The sequence below is a fragment of the Entelurus aequoreus genome, linkage group LG27, assembly GCF_033978785.1.
Source record: "Entelurus aequoreus isolate RoL-2023_Sb linkage group LG27, RoL_Eaeq_v1.1, whole genome shotgun sequence".
NCBI lineage: Eukaryota > Metazoa > Chordata > Actinopteri > Syngnathiformes > Syngnathidae > Entelurus > Entelurus aequoreus.
Window position 1 is genome coordinate 21,114,122 of NC_084757.1, and position 21,888 is coordinate 21,136,009.

The 21,888-nt window shown below is 37.1% G+C and overlaps 1 protein-coding gene across 2 annotated transcripts in view; it reads right to left on the reverse strand.

The window, feature by feature from the left end:
* The window catches only part of celf5a (cugbp, Elav-like family member 5a), a 685,925-nt gene that overhangs the window by 91,523 nt on the left and 572,514 nt on the right, over positions 1-21,888 (reverse strand). For both annotated transcript variants that reach the window (XM_062038984.1, XM_062038983.1), the window contains exon 6: positions 3,379-3,525. In XM_062038984.1, the coding sequence (XP_061894968.1) occupies positions 3,379-3,525 (147 nt within the window). The remainder of the gene's footprint in view (positions 1-3,378; positions 3,526-21,888) is intronic.

Consider the following 21,888-nt stretch of genomic DNA (forward strand, 5'->3'; position numbering starts at 1 on the left):
AGCTCCCGCCATCAGTGTGTGAATGTGTGTGTGAATGGGTGAATGTGGAAATACTGCCAAAGCGCTTTGAGTACCTTGAAGGTAGAAAAGCGCTACACAAGTATAACCCATTTATCATTTATTTATTTATTATATTTCTCAGCGTGTGTTTATTCCAGCCGGCACGTTAATACACTGACACACAACATCCGGATTCCCATCATGCATTGCTTCAAAACTACGGCAAGTAGTAATGTACATCATTCATTCACACCAGGTGTGAATGAATGATGGGTTCTACATGTAAAAGCGACTTTGGGTACTTAGAAAAGCGCTATATAAATCCCAGGTATTATTATGTCCAAAAACATAACAGAGACAAAGCAGAAGAACGAAGAAGAGACATGCCGACGACGAGTAAGAAGAAGAAGTACGTTTGCAAGTTCCAAAATAATTGGAAACAAATAATTTCAGTTCATCCAGGACAGCTCGAAGGGGAAGGGGTATGCTGCCTGCACATTTTGTAGATCAGAATTCTCCATTGAACATGGTGGCCGAAATTTAAAATGTTGGTGTTTACTTGAGACATATTGCCATCATAGTGCAGCCTACACTTATCTCCTATGTTTGACTGCCATCTACTGGTCACACTTATCATTACACCGTGTACCAAATAAAATAGCTTTGAGGTGGGTAAGCTCAACCAAACTTATTTCTTACATTAGGCGCACCGGGTTATAAGGCGCACTGTTGAATTTTGAGAAGAAGAAAAAAACGATTTTATGTGCGCCTTATAGTCCGGAAAATACGGTATTAAAAACATTTATCCATGAAAATATGGAGAAGCTGCTGACGGTGTGTTTGATGGAGAAACAGCTTGAAGGAGATAACGTAGAAGTCCACTCTCCAAAGTATATTCTGTACATTATCATTAGATAACTTTATAAAACATTTTTTTGGGGGGGACTAACGCCGATTAGGGTACGCCAATTTGATTTGAATTCATTTCAATGGGAGACGTTGAAATGAAGCTTGAATGTTGAAAACACAAATTACATTCAAACCTGTGCACAAAGTTATTTTTTTTGATGAATAATTGAACATGAACACGGTGTAGTCATTGCAAAATTAATAGTTGAAATTATGATTAAGGACGCCTAATTAATAGGACAGTTATGCCCCCATGATGAGTGTGTGTAAACTCCTGACCACAACATTAGTCCGTTTTATCTATCGAGAAGCAAGGACACAACTTGTTGGGCTATAAAGGAAATGTAAACGATATACATACGGTCTTAAGGGGGCTATCCATTGCCCTCATTTCATTTTCGTATCAGCACCACGGGGAGCCCGATATGAAATGTGTAAATGGCCCATCCTGGAGTAATTGCGAGGTCCATCTCTTCTTTTCTCGCCAGCAAAGCACTCACCTTCATTACCATTCATGAAATGCAGTCCCTTACCTAGGAAATGTGTCCAAATGCTAATGTTTTAAGGGTGGTGGTCTGCAGGGACGTTGGCCATGACGCTTAAGGGTTGCATTCACAGTTGTGGTCCGCAACTATGGTCCAGGCCAAAAATGGAAAAAAAAAAAAAAAAAGATACTCTGTGCAAATTTTGGGTGCGATATGCATTGTGTTTATACTTTTGCATGAAGTAATGTTAAAATATCTAAGAATATATAGCCTTTTAATCAACATTTCACTAGAAACATTCCTTAGCCTGCAGAAAAATAGTGCAGTCTACAGTATCTCGTATGTTTGACTGCCATCTACTGGTCACACTGATCATTACACCATGTACCAAATAAAATTGCTTCGAGGTCAGTAAGGAAAACCAAAACCAATCCGTACATTAGGCGCACCGGGATATAAGGCCCAGTGTCGAGTTTTGAGGGGAAAACAATTATTTTAAGTGCGCCTTATAGTCCGGAAAATACGATATATGTATGTGTGTGTGTGTGTGTGTGTGTGTGTGTATTCTTTTCCAGACTGTTTCCTGTCCGGCTGCATGGCAAACCAGTTTACTTTTAAATAAGATAGACATTTATCCGAGCTGTTTATCTATTTCTGGAGGAACGTAGTTAATTATAGAACTGGCACCCAATTGTATTACAACAAGTATTGATTCTGAATCGAGAATCGATTCTGAATCGAATCGTTACCCCCAAAAATTGAATCGAGTGGTACCCAAAGATTCACCACACACACACATTGATTAATTAATTAATTCATATATATATATATATATATATATATATATATATATATATATATATATATATATATATATATATATATATATATATATATATATATATATATATATATATATATATATATATACCACATGACATCTGATGTCAAATGGACAAAGATAAGAACTTCTGGAGGAAAGTTATGTGGTCAGATGAAACAAAAATTTAGCTGTTTGGCCACAATACCCAGCAATATGTTTGGAGGAGAAAAGGTGAGGCCTTTAATCCCAGAAACACCATGCCTACTGTCATACATGGTGGTGGTACTATTATGCTATGGGCCTGTTTTGCTGCCAATGGAACTGGTGCTTTACAGAGAGTAAATGGGACAATGGAAAAGGAGGATTACCTCCAAATTCTTCAGGACAACCTAAAATCATCAGCCCGGAGGTTGGGTCTTGGGCGCAGTTGGGTGTTCCAATAGGACAATGACCCCAAACACGCGTCAAAAGTGGTAAAGGAATGGCTAAATCAGGCTAGAATTAAGGTTTTAGAATGGCCTTCCCAAAGTCCTGACTTAAACGTGTGGACAATGCTGAAGAAACAAGTCCATGTCAGAAAACCTACACATTTAGCTGAACTGCACCAATTTTGCCAAGAGGAGTGGTCAAAAATTCCACCAGAAGCTTGCCAGAAGCTTGTGGATGGCTACCAAAAGCGCCTTATTGCAGTGAAACTTGCCAAGGGACATGTAACCAAATATTAACATTGCTGCACGTATACTTTTGACCAAGCAGATTTGGTCACATTTTCAGTAGACCCGTAATAAATGCATAAAAGAACCAAACTTCATGATGTTTTTTGTGACGAACAAATATGTGCTCCAATCACTCTATCACAAAAAAATAAGAGTTGTAGAAATTATTGGAAACTCAAGACAGCCATGACATTATGTTCTTTACAAGAGTATGTAAACTTTTGACCTTGACTGTCTATATATATATATATATATATATATATATATATATATATATATATATATATATATATATATATATATATATATATATATATATAATTTTGTGCATATACTGCTTTACACACACCAATATACTGCTTTACACACACCAATAGCTAGAGAGACGTTGTGTGTTTGTGTGTAGTAGTGCGTATGCTACAGACATTGCCTTTTTCCAACTCACCGCATGAGCGTAAGAGCTGTAGGTGCTGAAGGGAAGGGCGATGGCTGGGTTGAAGATGCCAAACTGTCCGACCATCTGCTGCATGCGTCTGATGGTGCGCTCTTTGTCTGTGTCTGCAAACTTCACCACCAAGCTGGACGAGGCGCCCTGGACGAGGAAAGAGAGCGGCGAATTTCAATCATTATTTTAAACATCAAGTACAGACGGTTAGATGTCTCTTTTATTGTGTTATTTTACCCTGATTTAGGGGCTATAATCACCAGGAAAAATCCCTGAGGTCAAAGGTTGAATAAGTGCATGTGAAATTAGGCAATGCAAAGCAAAGGCCACAATTGTAGACCAGGCTTCCTCCAATTATTTTTAAAATGATGGTTATTTGTAAGAATAAAGAATACAGTGAAAAAAACGCCTGATGTCAAAGGCCACAAACCCATTTTCCAAACTGTTAATCCATATATACATAGCATATAAAGTATATTCAACCATCAATTCTATCAATGTGTGCAATGCTTGACTAATGTATGTACAATACATACAAACAACGTTTGCTTTGAGTGTTAAATAAGTGATTGATTCAATTACACATGATGTCCTAATAATAAATAAAATAACAGGTCATTGTTGTTGCATCATTTATGCACATTATAAATACAAATTTTGAACAAATATTATAAAATTATCCAAAAAAAAAGAAATAATCTTAAATGCCAAAAATAAAGCTCTGTAAATTAATAATAGAAATACATATTGTGTCATAAAATAAATTAAGGCAAAGTGTGTTACTGCAGTAGTATTCCTCTATTATTATATTTCATAATTAAAGTAAACATTTTGAGAATACTCAAAATATACAATTAAATCAGTATAAAGGTCTAGGCTTTGAATATAAAATTACTAAACATTTGCCTTAAAAAATGACTGATTACTGTAATTACATATGTCATAGTTATATCAAATATATAAATACTATCAATGTTATAAATACTATCAATATTATCAATGTGATGTTCCTTTTTTTCTCTGCTATATTATTACTGAGATCAATATAAAGGTGGATGAGTTGAGTTGTTTTGCATACATTTAGTTTATTTTAGTTTAGTTTAGTTTAGTTTAGTTTATTAAGGATCCCCATTAGTCTCCACTGCAGTGGAGACTATTTTTCCTGGGGTCCAGGCAAAAAAAACATCACACAATCACAAAACAAAAGATTACAATGCAGTACAACATGATCAATAATACAATTTTGTAATACAAAAATAGCAACAACAAAAAACAAAAAAACAATAACTTCGAGCAATATAAAAATATATATATATTTTTTGCAAAAAATAAAACAAACAACCTACAATATACACATTAGTGTCCCAAAGACAAACAATATTCTAAGTGATGAAAAACTACCATAATGAATAAAATATGACATAAATTACATTCAAAATCAAGATAATAAATGACCAGTATAATTAGAGATTATGAAAGTGGAAAATGTAAAGAAGTAAAACCTTATTACAAAAATTAATTACATGAATTATATCATAAGACATTATATATCTAATTTTATACAAATATATAATGGTATGTTATTTTTTCTCTCCTTAAAAAAAATGATGCTTTTTGTATATTTGAACATCATTTTTTTTTAAGATTTATATAACGATATTTATAATACAAAAAAAAAACATATAAAAAAGTATCTGGTTTATTTAAAGTCTAAAATGTATAGCTATAATCTAATAGTACAATACATAATTTAATCTTCTCCTTGCTATAGTAATACTTATTTTACTACAACAAAAAACGTGAGAAGGACAATAGCGACACAAAATATATATTGCTCCATTTGAAACCCAAGTGCATTGTTTATCCTCCTGGCCTCATTCAAAGTGAACATTTCCACTAATTCAACATAATAACTACAAATGAGAGTATTTCCAGCAAGCACCCATTGACCCCTTGCATCACAGAAAAGTGCTGCATTTTAGTGCAATTTCTCTCAATCTGTCCTCCGTGTTTTAGTCTTGGCCATCCACACTTTGCTGTTGTCATTCTGCGGCCCGCATCACCCGACCAGCAGGTGAGTCGGACACACACCCTTCATTAAGAATCCTCAAATGATTTAGCCGTACAGTTGACCTTTGGTGCGCTCCGCCTCCGCGCCCCTACAGTGGCCAATCGATCCACATAAAATGCCGAAATATTACTCCGATCTGACGGTGTGGAAAGGTTGTGTGTCACTCACGATAAGAGCCCCCCCCCCGAAATTGGTGCAAGGTTGTCAATAGTGTCAATCACAGTTGTGAATGGTGGTGATGCTCAGGGGGTTGGGACTGTTTATCTAAAGCTCTAAATTATAGCTATAGGCAATAATTAGAGACATACCTTTTAAGAAATATGATAGAAAACAACTTAATTTTTAAATCTTGAACAATGTTTTAAAAAGCATGAAAATGTGGTACGGAAAATGTTGCTGTCCTTGAACAGAACCAATGAGGTAGCAGTGTGTTTAGGAATTATTTGTAAACAACAGTAGTGGGTTATATAAACCCAGTTTCCATATGAGTTGGGATATTGTGTTAGATGTAAATATAAACCGAATACAATGATTTGCAAATAATTTTCAACCCATATTCAGTTGAATATGCTACAAAGACAACATATTTGATGTTCAAACTGATAAACATTTTTTATTTTGCAAATAATCATTAACTTTAGAATTTGATGCCAGCAACACGTGACAAAGAAGTTGGGAAAGGTGGCAATAAATACTGATAAAGTTGAGGAATGCTCATCAAACACTTATTTGGAACATCCCACAGGTGAACAGGCAAATTGGGAACAGGTGGGTGCCATGATTGGGTATAAAAGTAGATTCCATGAAATGCTCAGTCATTCACAAACAAGGATGGGGCGAGGGTCACCACTTTGTCAACAAATGCGTGAGCAAATTGTTGAACTGTTCAAGAAAAACCTTTCTCAACCAGCTATTGCAAGGAATTTAGGGATTTCACCATCTACAGTCCGTAATATCATCAAAGGGTTCAGAGAATCTGGAGAAATCACTGCACGTGAGCAGCTAAGCCCGTGACCTTCGATCCCTCAGGCTGTACTGCATCAACAAGCGACATCAGTGTGTTAAGGATATCACCACATGGGCTCAGGAACACTTCAGAAACCCACTGTCAGTAACTACAGTTGATCGCTACATCTGTAAGTGCAAGTTAAAACTCTCCTATGCAAGGCGAAAACCGTTTATCAACAACACCCAGAAACGCAGTCGGCTTCGCTGGGCCTGAGCTCATCTAAGATGGACTGATACAAAGTGTGAAAGTGTTCTGTGGTCTGACGAGTCCACATTTCAAATTGTTTTTGGACACGGTGGACGTCGTGTCCTCCGGACCCAAGAGGAAAAGAACCATCCGGATTGTTATAGGCGCTAAGTTGAAAAGCCAGCATCTGTGATGGTATGGGGGTGTATTAGTGCCCAAGACATGGGTAACTTACACATCTGTGAAGGCGCCATTAATGCTGAAAGGTACATACAGGTTTTGGAGCAACATATGTTGCCATCCAAGCAACGTTACCATGGACGCCCCTGCTTATTTCAGCAAGACAATGCCAAGCCACGTGTTACATCAACGTGGCTTCATAGTAAAAGAGTGCGGGTACTAGACTGGCCTGCCTGTAGTCCAGACCTGTCTCCCATTGAAAATGTGTGGCGCATTATGAAGCCTAAAATACCACAACGGACACCCCCGGACTGTTGAACAACTTAAGCTGTACATCAAGCAAGAATGGGAAAGAATTCCACCTCAGAAGCTTAAAAAATGTGTCTCCTCAGTTCCCAAACGTTTACTGAGTGTTGTTAAAAGGAAAGGCCATGTAACACAGTGGTGAACATGCCCTTTCCCAACTACTTTGGCACGTGTTGCAGCCATGAAATTCTAAGTTAATTATTATTTGCAAAAATAAAAATAAGGTTGCTGGCACGGCCACTCTCTCAACCGCGCCACACAGTAAAAGTACTACGCTCATGAGTAGGGAAGGGTACCGAATTCAGTACTTTTACACCTTCCTTTGTTGTAAATGATCAACTCACCGTGTATAGTTTGTACACGTTGTTTAGCGCGTAGTATTTGTTTCCAAGAAGATCAGTGGTTAATTGGATCATTTACCGTCATTTTTCTCGCCTTTTGGGGATGTAAAAGAAATAAAAAAGGGAAAAGAGTGGAAAAAGGTCTGATTAAATTATGTTTTTCTTGGTGAATGCTCCATCTCCTCCACCAATTTTTGTTGAAACGAGTCATGAAAGTTTTGCATAATTCTGCGAGCAAAACACATAACCTAATCCTTGGAGGAGGTGATAAAGAAGCTTACACCGTTTTGTTTTTTTTACGCTAACACTTCATGACTACTCTAAGCCCCTACAAGGTTAATGTTGACACAGTTGTTCATCCACTAGCTTCATCTACTGTGCCCGTCCGACTTTTTAGTGTTTGCATCATTAACTTTATTGTGAGGTTTAACTGTTGGGAGTGTTCGGAAAAGGGCAGCGTCACACCAGAATACAGAAGTGAAATATAATATCGGTTATGATATTGAGTTTTTATATCGTGGCGTTTCTGTGGGAGTAGTATCTGCAAAACAACTCAACTTGAAGTATATTAGATAACCACATGCAATCATTAACTGTCATTTTTATGACTACCATTTTTACCAGGTATGGATGCGGTGTTGAAATTTTCTCAGCTTTGTAAAAAAAAAGTTAACGTTAACATTTTATTATTATTTGTTTCCTACATTTTAAACACTTCCTTGTGGTTTGGTTTGGTTAAAATTTTGCATTGATTATGTTTGACGGACCATCTTCAAGTCACTTTCTGACGTCTCGTCAGGATGTGTCGTTTTGTGGGCAATCATTTTTTTATGTGCCTCCACTTTGACAGCGTATTCTTCCCGTCAGCCATGTTGTAGTTTTTAGCGCTTCCATATCGTGTCTACTAGCTGAAGTTAGAACTATACACTGCTTTGTATTAGAAATGGCTACAGCCGAGGATGCATGTGCTTTTTGATGACATGTGCTCCAATGCATTGACACGCCATCAATACTGGATTGCCTGGAATCAGAAAGTATTTTGAAAGATCAACTGGATTCCAACACGCGAAGTCCCAGAGAAGGGTCAATTGACATTTTTACCTAGAAAACACACAAGAGGGTCATTTGACCCCTAGTCCCCCCTGTGGACACTCCTTTTGTTATGAAAATGTGGCTGTTAGTGGCACACGGCAGGGGGCCACTTGAGCCTGTGTGGGGGAGGGGACCTTACAGCTCAAGCTTTAGTTCTGAGGTAGGTTGTGTGTGTTTTTGCAAGGATCAACAGAATGAAGGGATCAACACTCTGACATTTATTGTTAAAAAAAATACAAAACAAAACATATTTACAAAGAATGAAAAAGCAACTGTTTTCCCAGTTTTGGTGTGGAGGGTTGTTGCAGAAGCAATTGTTATTTTTGTGTGCCAAAAATAGTTTAAAAAAAAAAATTTACAAAGAAAAAAGCATATTTACAAAGAATGAAAAACCATGTCCATGTAAACGTGACTGACATACATTTGAGCAGTCACTCACAATCCTGGCACTGCCATTGCTCCTTTCGGCATTTCCCACATGTATAATTTTTCTGTCTACCTAGACAAACTGCCCCTAACAGCCTCATTACCATAACAAAATGAGTGATTAGTGTATTCGGGAAAAGCGTCGGGCCAAATGACCCCTCTCTGGGTCTTCTAGGTAGACAGAAAAATGCTGGGACTTCTAGTGCTAAAAGTACTTTTCCTCACTAAACAATGGCGACTAAGAAGTTAGCAGAAGAAATGGAAGAGGTGAAAAAGTCTCTGAATTTCATGTCAGAGGAACTGAGTAAAGTAGCAAAACAGCAAACGGGCCTTCTGGACTTACTTGATGAAATTAAGCAGCTGAAGGCAATTATCAAAGACAAAGTCAAGAAGATTGAAGAACTTGAAAGAAGAGTGGACGATCTAGAGCAGTACTCGAGGATGGATGACCTGGTGATTTCTGGGCTTGAGAGAAGCCACCGCTCCTATGCAAGGATCACAGCAGGTGACAAGGAGGGAGAAGGTGCACCAAGAGGTGAACTGCACACGCTTGAGCAGCAAGTCATCAAATTCTTCAATAACAAAGGAATTCCTGTATGCAGTTCAAGTATAGCTGCATGCCACAGCATTCCACTGAAACCAAACAACAGATCCAACATCATCATCCGTTTTGTCAGTAGAAAACATAAAATTGAAATGCTTAAGCTGGGAAAAAATTTGAAAGGCACAGGATGTATATGTAAATGAGCATCTCACAAAGAGAAACGCAGAAATTGCAAGACAAGCCAGGATCTTGAAAAAGGGAAATCAAATCCAGGATACATGGACAAGGAACTGTAAAGTAATGATTAGATTGAATGGTCCACCAGAACAAGCAAGGGTATTAGTGGTCAGAGACTTGAAGGAACTTGAACAATATCAATGAAAAAGATGATGATGATAAACAAGTGGAATAGTGGGGAAATGTTCCTTGTTTATTGTGTACTGTGTGCAGAGAAACAGTGTGGACAAGCAACATGATGGAAGAACAAATGAGCTGCACAAAATTCAAGTGTTTTGACTATCATGATCATAAATGCTATGAGTTAGAAAATAACATTGACCCAGATATTCACTTCTATCAGGACTCTAATGTGGACTGTGAGTATTATACTGACGAACAGTTTAATTTAAATGTTAAAATGGAAGGCTTTTCTGTGATTCATTTCAACAGCAGGAGTCTTTACAGTAACTTTTCCAAAATTAAAGAGTATCTTAAACAAATACAGCAAAGGTTTACCATAATAGCAATTTCAGAGACTTGGTTGAGTGATAGTAAGGAATTACTGGATGGATTAGAGCAGTGGTTCTCAAACTTTTTTTGTCATCCCCCACTTTGGACAAGGGGGAGTTTTCAAGCCCCACCTGCCCCAACAGAACGCTAATGCCAAGCTTAACATTTTCAAATTTATTGAACATCAAGTAACATCAAGTTGTATACATTCAAACTCAATAACATAAAATAACATCAAGTTCAATAATAAATAAAATAACTGTGCAGCTGTGGTATAACTTGCATCAAGTTCAATAATAAATAAAATAACTGTGCAGCTGTGGTATAACTTGCATCAAGTTCAATAATAAATCAAATAACTTGCATCAAGTTCAATAATACATCAAATAACTTGCATCAAGTTCAATAATAAATAAAACAAAAGTGTTATAACTTGCATCAAGTTAAATAATAAATCAAATAACTTGCATCAAGTTCAATAATAAATAAAACAAAAGTGTTATAACTTGCATCAAGTTCAATAATAAATCAAAAAAAGTGTTATAACTTGCATCAAGTTCAATAATAAATCAAAAAAATTGTTATAACTCGCATCAAGTTCAATAATAAATCAAATAAAAGTGTTATAACTTGCATCAAGTTCAATAATAAATCAAATAAAAGTGTTATAACTTGCATCAAGTTCAATAATAAATCAAATAACTAGCATCAAGTTCAATAATAAATAAAATAAAAGTGCCACTTTGCAATCTTTGCAAATACAAGGAGGAGCTATGCATTTTGGCAAGACAGGAAAAGTGAACATGAGTTTTACAGTACTCCAGCATTAGTGGCTGCAATGAGCCTGTTTTGCACTGCACAGCTTTTCAAATCGGGGTTGCAGGCTTGACACTGCCACTGTTAAAACCTCATTGAGTTAGGGGCTGAGCTGCCTTGACGCGAGTGCTTCCCGGTGAATGACACAGTGTGTCCAATGCGCATTTGGCGCAACCCTCTTTATTAGAGCCTGCAGTCCGTTTCTTTACCCTGCCATGGTCTGTGCGCCATCAGAGCAAAAGCCCACACAGTTTTCCCATTTAAGGTTGTGTTCTTTGAGGAAACTGTCCATTATCTCGAACAGCTCATCAGCAGTGGCTCTATTTTTTATGTATTTGCAAAACAGCAAATCCTCGCACAGTGACTCGCCATTCACAAAGCTTCCGCTTAGCCCCGCCCCCATTAGTTACTGTTGCTATGTCTGTCAAACATTCGCTCCTACCTAGAAATGTAAAGCCTACAGGAAAAATAAGTAATTTACATTTATTTATATAGCGGATTTCACAGACACAATCACAAAGTTATTTACAGTGTGTATAGAAAATGAAAGCATAGTAAAAAAAAAAATGTAAGAATATAATTTAAAAAAAAAAAAAAGTAAAGTGAAATTTCCTCCCGTTCCTCGCGCCCCACCTGTCATGTCTCTATTCCCCACCAGTGGGGCGCGCCCCACACTTTGAGAAATGCTGGATTAGAGGGATATGAAATGTTTTGGCAAAACAGGATGAACAAAGGGGGAGGGGGTGTTGTATTGTTTGTGATGTCCTCTCTCAAATGTAGGCTGATTGCTGACATGACAACTGCTATTGACAATCTGATGGAATGTGTAACTATTGAAATCAGTGTTGAAAGATCCAAAAACATATTAATTAGTTGTATTTATAGAACTCCAGGATCATTCATTGATCAATTTAATAAGAAAATGTTTGAGTTACATGAAAGACTTAATGATAAGGTGATCTTGATTTGTGGTGACTTCAACATTGATTTGATGAAATGTAATGATCACATGAAAACCACTGATTTTGTTAATCTTATGTTTAGCTTGAGTTTCTTTCCACTAATTGTAAAACCTAGCAGAATAACAAAGGACAGCTTAACACTGATTGACAATATTTTTATAAATGTATTTGATGGGAATAGAAAAAGTGGACTCTTAGTGACTGATGTAAGTGATCACTTGCCTGTCTTTACAGTGATGCAAATGAACAAGGAGACAAACTTACAAACAAAAAGACAAATAAATAACTTTGTTAGAATAAAATCACCAGAAGCAGTTAAGGCATTCAAGGCTGATTTTTTAAATCAGGATTGGCAAAATGTTTTTGTGGAGGATACTAATGAAGCATACGATATATTCCTGGATATATTTCTGACACTTTATGACCATCATTGTCCATTCAGAGAATATAAGCAAAATACTAAAAAGAGGGAGAAACCATGGATAACAGGAGGTTTAGTAAAAGCCTGTAAAAAAAAAAAAGGCTTTACAAGGAATTTATTAAGCATCGAACAACAGTAAATGAGGACAAATATAAAAATTATAAAAACAGATTGACATGTATCATGAGGCTGCAACAAAAAAACTATTATGAACAATTGCTGCATAAACATAAAAATCATATAATTGAAACCTGGAATGTGCTTAATACAATGATTAAAAAATCTAGCAAAAAGGATTTTACAGCTTATCTGGTAAAAGATGACAACTCAATTATTGAAAATATAGAAGAAATAGCTGAGGAATTCAATAAGTTTTTTGTGAATGTTGGCCCAAATTGGGCAAAAAATATTTATATTAATATGAATGATGAGAAAAAGTTAAAGCGTGTATCTGACATTAAAAATTCAATGTTTCTTGGTGGAGTTTGTGAAAGTGATGTGCTAGAAGTGGTCAGAAAGTTTAAAAACAAAAAATCTGTCGATGGTAACAACGTGGATATGTCACTTGTTAAAGAAGTGGTGGATTGTGTCCTGAAGCCGTTTACTTATATATGTAATAAATCTTTTTCAACTGGAACTTTTCCTGACAAAATGAAAATTGCTAAAGTTATTCCAATTTATAAAAATGGTGATAAACACATGGTCTAAAATTATAGACCTGTGTCTCTACTACCTCAATTTGCAAAAATTCTTGAGAAATTATTTGTAAATAGACTTGATCAGTTCATTGACAAACATGAGCTACTGAATGATCAGCAGTATGGCTTCAGGAGTAATCGATCTACATCCCTAGCAGTGATGGACTTTGTAGAAAACGTAGCTACAGCAATAGAAAAGAAACAACACACCGTTGGAGTATTTATTGACTTATGTAAAGCTTTTGACACAATCGATCATTCCTTACTTCTGCAAAAATTGGAAAACTATGGCATAAGAGGTGTTTCACAACAGTGGTTAAGTAGTTATTTAAGCAATAGATCTCAATATGTGGAAATTAATAAGACTAAATCACAGCCAAGAAGAGTAACTTGTGGGGTTCCACAAGGCTCGGTATTGGGACCTAAGTTATTTCTACTATATTTAAATGATATTTGTTCAGTGTCTAATAAATTGAAATGTATTATGTTTGCAGATGATACAAATGTATATTGTTCAGGAGAAGACTTGAAGGAAGTGTTGAGGATAATAGAGGTTGAGTTGATTCAGCTAAAAAAATGGTTTGATATTAATAAGTTATCATTAAATGGTAAGAAAACTAAGTTTATGGTGTTTAGTGGTGCAAGGACAAACTGTGAAGCAAAATTAAAATTAAATCAAGTGGAAATTGATAGAGTATATGAAACTAAATTCTTGGGAATAATAATTGATCATAAATTATGTTGGAAACCGCATATTGAATATATAAAGGGAACAATATCCAAATCCATTGCTATTCTTTATATAGTAAAACACATGCTGAATAAGAAATGTTTGCATATGTTATATTATTCTTTTATTTTTCCATATTTAACATATTGTGTTGAAGTTTGGGGAAATGTTTATAAAACAAACGTAGACCCAATAATTAAACTTCAAAAAAGGGTCATTAGGAATAATACACAAAGCGTGCTACTATGAACATACCAATCCATTATTTATAAGTTCTAATGTGTTAAAATTTTCAGATATTGTGTTTTTAAAAACAATGGAAATTATGTTTCGAGTAAAGAACAATAGCCTTCCAGCTTGTTTTCGTAGGTTATTTCAATTAAGAGGAGAAAACTATAATTTACGGGGGATATTGGTTTTTGAAATATGTAAAGCAAGAACGAATATAAAATACAAATGTATTTCAGTTTTAGGAGTTAAATGGTGGAACAAGCTCAGTGATGAGTTGAAGACATGGAGTTCTTTGTTAAGGTTTAAGAAAACATTGAAAGGTGAAATAATTGAAAATTATAAAATATAGCAACGATTACTTTCATCCCATTGATTTTTTTTTTCTTTTTAATGTTGATGTTCCAGGTAATCTTATTTTCAGTGAAGGTATAGGATAGGCACATATAAGCCTTGGCTTCAGCCTATTCCTTTTTCGGTCATGCTTTTTCTTTTCTTTTCTTTCTGTGTGTAAATGTGTATGATTGTTATATATGTATAATTTGTACTGTACTGTCACACAAAATGGTTAATGGTTGATCATATGACCGAAACTTATTTCATTTCATTTCATGTACGAGCCAGGACAGTGGCCTAGTGGTTAGACTGTCCGCCCTGAGAACGGTAGGTCGTGAGTTCAAACTTTGCTATCACTATAAAAATGGGACCCATTACCTCCCTGCTTGGCACTCAGCATCAAGGGTTGGAATTGGGGGTTGAATCACCAAAAATGATTCCCGGGCGCGGCCACCGCTGCTGCTCACTGCTCCCCTCACCTCCCAGGGGGTGATCAAGGGTGATGGGTCAAATGCAGAGAATAATTTCGCCACATCTAGTGTGTGTGTGACAATCATTGGTACTTTAACTTTAACTTATTGACTACAATGGCAGACTTGCGCAAAGCACTTTGGGTAATTCACTACCATATATGGAGATATCTGCTGACGTCACACTTAGGAAAACCGTTACAATTCGGGCACATTCCAAACGGCTCGTTTGGAGGAAGTATGAAGGAAGGAAATCATGTTTAATACATATCTACTTGATTTCACATTTTTGGGACTTATGCAGATCCTAAATATGTATCAATAGGTAAGAAAAGCTGATTTTGCATAATAGGTCCCTTTTAAACAAAACATAATTATATTTTTGAGCAGCCTAATGCGCGCAGGGAGGTGAACAATGGGGGTTGACAAGTAAACTATTAATGTTTATACATAAAATGAGTTTATTCCACTTGACATCCAATAATGAGGAAGCCTGACCCTGCTCCCAGGGGCACACCTCATGCAAACAAATGAGAAAAAACGTGTTCTTCTACTTAAGACACAAGACTATTACTAAATTACTACTAAGGGTGTCCTGATACAACTTTTTCCACTTCCGATAAGATACTGATAATGGAGGCCTTGAGTATTGGCCTATACCGATACTGATTTGATATAATATTAGAACAAATCACACATACTTTTTTTTAATTTTGTAATGTGCAATGTTAGAATAGGCCTTGATCAAGTGAAAGTACTCAGAGAAGGATGGTATAAATGAAAAACATTAACCTTTTTTTAATTAGGCATTTGGAATTAACTCTTGCTGTCTTTAAATTAAGGTGGAGTGGTAATAGTTGTTTTGACGACAACTAGTGTTAAAGTTAAAAACTTAAAGTACCAATGATTGTCACACACACACGAGGTGTTGCGAAACTATTCTCTGCATTTGACCCATCACCCTTGATCACCCCCTGGGAGGTGAGGGGAGCAGTGAGCAGCAGCAGTGAGCAGCAGCAGTGGCCGCGCCTGGGAATCATTTTTGGTGATTTAACCCCCAATTCCAACCTTTGATGCTGAGTGCCAAGCAGGGAGGTAATGGGTCCCATTTTTATAGTCTTTGGTATGACTCGGCCGGGGTTTGAACTCACAACCTACCGATCTCAGGGCGGACACTCTAACCACTAGGACACTGAGTAGGTGGCCATAATACGTTTGTAATTTACTAAGTTAAGCTTGTGGTGCAGTAAGTCGAATGATACAAACATGTTTGTTCTTGGATGATTTCTGATAGGCTTCTGCTTTGTATACTTTGTATTTGTAAGTATTATGCAGAGATGGTTAAAGTAGCCCAAAACGGTACTCATGACACTGTTTAAAGATGACGTGTCAGCTGACCTTAAGCGATCTCTGGATTGGCTGCCGCTACTCCAATCAGCGCAGGTGCAAGCAATCCGCTGCTCCTGTTGTGGCTGGCAGCAGACTGACGCAGTATTGGCGCACAATACCTTCCTTTGTTGTAAATTATCAACTCAACGGGTAAAATAACGAAACGGTAAGATGTAAAGACTTAAGTCAACATGACCGTCATTTTTGTAATTAGTGTTCCGTGCAGCGCTCGCAATTGGTTGTCGGTGCGATGCGCACCCTGAACTCCATTGTAAAATGTGTGTTTCTACATTTGTTTTATGCTTATTTTATGCTTAAATCTACCATGTTTACATTGGCTAACTTTGTAGTTATTGATTTCAGCTATGGTGTCATTTTGATAATAGTTTTGTTTACAATGCTAATATTTGAATGATCATAGAGGAATGTGTTGTGGCAGTTGCGGATGTCACCAATGAGGCGGTTTGACGAAACACTGGGTTGCTTTTCCAAACACGTCTTTAATGAACTGCCAATATGATGAGAATGCTGAACTGGAAGTGCTTAAACACTGAGACAAAGACTAAGTTCATTGTGTTCTTCCTGTTGTTTTTAAAAGTGTATCAATTTTGTTCCTAAGAATTTTCGTCTAACTTAAAGTGTTTTGCCAAAAGGATTATTATTTGTCAGAATGTGATTGTTCTTTTGTGAGCCAGAATAGAACAAATAACGCAATCTGAAGTAGGGTTGTACAGTATACCGGTATTAGTATAGTACTGCGATACTAATAAATCATATTCGGTACTATACCGCCTCTGAAAAGCAGCGGTGCGCCACCCCAAGCGCGCCTGTCGTCGTCACTTCGTGTCATTGTTGGTTTACGAGCAGACGAGCATGTTCGGCAGCGCACAATCACGGAGTACTTACAAGCAGACACAGTGTTTAGACAGAAAAGGGAGAATGGACGCATTTTGGCTTGAAAACTAACGATAAAGGTGAAGTTATAACACTGAAACGCCCTCAGGAAGAGGTGCTTCAAGACATGGCTAGCTAGCTAGCGGCTAAAGTCCAGCCCCAGTCGCCAGTGTTTTAGCTCCTTCTAAATTACTAATCCTCGTCTCCATGGCGACAAATAAAGTAAGTTTCTTACAAGTATCATCCCTGCAGGACGAGGGATAGCTAAACATGCTTCACTACACACCGTAGCTCACCGGTGTCAAAATGTAAACAAACGCCATTGGTGGATCTACACCTAACATCCACTGTAATGATACCAAGTACATAAGCGTATCTAGTCGATATTAGTATGATTACGTCGATATTTTTTGGCATCACAACATTTTTCGTTGAAAAAAAATATATATATTTTGTTTATAAACTCAGGAAATATGTCCCTGGACACATGAGGACTTTGAATATGACCAATGTATGATCATGTAACTACTTGGTATCGGATGGATACTCAAATTTGTGGTATCATCCAAAACTAATGTAAAGTATCTAAACGACAGAAGAATAAGTGATTATTACGTTTTAACAGAAGCGTAGCTAGAACATGCTAAAAAAGTAAGCAGATATTAACAGTAAATCCACAAATAGATTAATAATTAATTTTCTACCACTTGTCCTTAATAATGTTGACAAAATAATAGAATGGAAAATGACACAATATGGTACTGCATGTCAGCAGCTAAATTAGGAGCCTTTGTTTGCTTACTTACTACTAAAAGACAAGTTTTCTTATATGTTCACTATTTTATTTAAGAAAAAACTTGCAATAAGAAACATATATTTAATGTACCGTACATTTTTTTGTTAAAATAAAGCCAATAATGCCATTTTTTGCGGTCCCCTTTGTTTAGAAAAGTACCGAAAAGTATCAAAATAATTTTTGTACCGTTACCAAAATATTGGTATCGGGACAACACTAGTGTGTGTCCTAATGACCATCTTAAAACACGATGGCGCTCCAGCTGAGGTCTCATATTTGATGTACTAATGCATTTTCTTTAATGTATGCACTCTGGGTGATGGTGTGCGAACACTTTATGCAACACTTAAACCATACATCTTCAACCGATGCCATACATATTGATCCCTGCACACATAAACAAGCCGTATATATGCACCAAGTTATTTACAAAGTCTACATACTTACTCTTCATGGCACCGATGCTCTCACTCCTACCTGACTCACACATGTTCTACATACAAAATGCACAGTGGCCCCTGAATAGCACCGATGTATTCATCTAGAGACTCATGCGAGCTGGAAAAATAAGATCAGTCAGAGAGCCTCTGACCCTTCCTCGTGGCTGCCGGTGAGAGTGAAACACAGCCACTGTGATATAAAAATGGTGTGTGCTCACGCATATGTTGCAGTCCTCAGTGTAGCTCTGCTTTATGTGTGCACACACACCATCACTACCAAGTCTTGCCTGCTTATGTGACATTAGGAAGCCTTCTTGGAAATATCTGCTGTAGTTGTTGAGGTATTAAAGCAACAGTACGTTGTAATATTGTAAATGTACTAGTGTTGTCACGATACCAATATTTTGGTACCGGTGCCAAAATTAGTTCGATAATTTTCGGTACTTTTCTAAATAAAGGGGACCACAACAAAATGTATTATTGGCTTTATTTTAACAAAAAATCTTAAGGTGCATTCAACATATGTTTCTTATTGCAAGTTTGTCTTTAAATAAAATAGTGAACATACAAGACAACTTGTCTTTTAGTAGTAAGTAAGCAAACAAAGGCTCCTAATTTAGCTGCTGACATATGCAATAACATATTGTGTCATTTTCCATTCTATTATTTTGTCAACATTATTAAGGACAAGCGGTAAAAAATGAATTATTCATCTACTTGTTCATTTACTGTTAATATCTGCTTACTTTCTCTCTGTCATGTCTGGGATCATGTTTTGTTTAAGTTATGTTCTGTTTGGTTTTTGGACTCTTTTTAGTTCCTGCTTTTTCACTCCCTTGTCTTGTTTCCATGGTTACCCATTAGTTTCACCTGTTCCACATTTGGACTCACACACCTGTCACCAATCATGTCACTGTTATTTAAAGCCTGTCTTTTTCTGTTGGTCAGCCTGGCGACATTAACTCTGTTTACCTCTGTCATGACATGGACTATGGGTTGTTTGTTTTCCCGAGATGCAAGAAAAGCTGGACTGGACTTGGCATGAAGGTAGATACATATTTATTTTAACACTAACAAAGTACAAAAAGGGGTACAAACAAAAGGCGCGCTCACAGGCGGAGATAAACTTGGCTAAGAAAACAAAAACTAGCACAAAGGCAAAACTATGGACGTGAAACTAATAAACACTTACTGTGACAAGAGCAGAACAAAAACTTACGTGGCATGGCATGAAGCAAACACTATGGAATAAGCAGGGCATGAACATGACAGAGGTAAACAGAGTTAATGTCACCAGGCCGACCAACAGAAAAAGACAGGCTTTAAATAACAGTGACATGATTGGTGACAGGTGTGTGTGAGTCCAAACGTGGAACAGGTGAAACTAATGGGTAACCATGGAAACAAGACAAAGGAGTGAAAAAGCAGGAACTAAAAAGAGTCCAAAAACCAAACAGAAACATGATCCCAGACATGACACTCTCTTAACATTGTCTATCTACACTTCTGTTAAAATGTAATAATCACTTATGTCATGACGAGGAGGTTTTCACAACTTACTGCGAGGATTGTTTTCCCAGGTAAAAAACAGACTTTTCCGGACAACGGTAGAAGGTAGGAACATATTTCTTCTCCTCTCAAAAAGGTGAAAACAAAAAGGCGCACAAGGCGAAGGCACAACTTAACGCAGGAAACAAAAGCGAACACTTATCCTGAACTATGGACATGAAACAAAAAGTCGCTAACTGAGGCATGGATAAACAAAACTTACTTGGCATGGCATGAAGCATGAAAAGAGCAATCGCAAGAATACCAGCATGAACAGAGCATGAAAAGAACAATGTCGCCACGCCGACTAACTGGCAATGACAGGCTTGAATAATAATCTCCTGATTAGAGCAAGTGCGTGTCCCGAACACATGAGGCAGGTGAAACTGATAAGTCGTCATGGAAACTAAAACAAACAAGGGTGCACAAAAAAAGGAACTATGGAGTCTTAAACTAACAGAAAAACAAAAAGCATGATCCAGACCACAGATCATGACAACTTATTCTTCTGTTGTTTGATACTTTACATCAGTATCCGACACCAAGTAGTAGACTTTGGTAAGCTATGATGCTGCACTGCTTGATGGATTGTTGACGCATTAAACATACAAGTATTATTATGGTGTGTGTATAAGGTAAGACATTATCTGGCGTTTTGTTTTGCAATATTATGCAAAAGCAACTTCTCTTACCTTCTGGTACCTGCTGATCTGTATTTGGGATGTGCATAAGTCCTGAAAATGTGTGCGGGTCCGCCTTTGTAGTCGATAAGCTTCTTCTTTTTCTCTATCTTCTTGTTATGTGACATTCATCCTCCGCTGTTGCCGTTTCTAATACAAAGTAGTGTAAAGTTCTTACTTATATCTTTTCGCCATGAAAGCTCTAAAACAGTTTACATTATTCACCCAAGGAACTTTAGTTAATAGAGAGTTCCGGTCAGACATTTTTTTTCACGGGTGAGGAGATGCTGCTCAGTTATTGATTGAAGTAAAGTCTGAATGTCATTAAAACAGTTAGCTCCATCTTTTGACACTTCTTCCACTCCCGTCCTTGCACGCTACACCGCTACAACAAAGATGACGGAGGAGAAGACGCTGTCGAAGGTGAGCCACGTAAATATGAGCGCCCACAAAATGGCACATTCTGAAACGAATGTCAGAAAGATTGTCTGTAAAACATAATCTATGCAACATTTTGACCAAAGAACCACCATTACATGTTATGTAGACCTAAGGAAGTGTTTTGCATTTAGAAAAAAAAAAATCATAATATGACCCCTTTAAAGGCCTACTGAAACCCACTACTACCGACCACGCAGTCTGATAGTTTATATATCAATGATGAAATCTTAACATTGCAACACCTGCCAATACGGCCGGGTTAGACTAGTTAAGTGCAATTTTAAATTTCCCGCAAAATATTCTGCTGAAAACGTCTCGGTATGATGACGTTTGCGCGTGACGTCACGGATTGTGCGGACATATTGGGACAGCATTGTGGCCAGCTATTAAGTCGTCTGTTTTCATCGCAAAATTCCACAGTATTCTGGACATCTGTGTTGGTGAATCTTTTGCAATTTGTTTAATGAACAATGAAGACAGCAAAGAAGAAAGTTGTAGCTGGGAAGCTGTGTATTAGCGGCTGGCTGCAGCAACACAACCAGGAGGACTTTGAGTTGGATAGCAGACACGCTACCGTGAGTACAGCTTTGGCTTCCGAACATTTGATCGCTTGCCCGTACGTGCGTGCCGTTATGTGCATGTCACGTACGTAACTTTGGGGAAATATATGTGCCGTATGAACTTTACGGAGGTGAACGGTACTTTGGGCTGTGGGATTGAGTGTGTTGTGCGGGTGTTTGAGTTGTATTGGCGGGTTATATGGACGGGAGGGGGGAG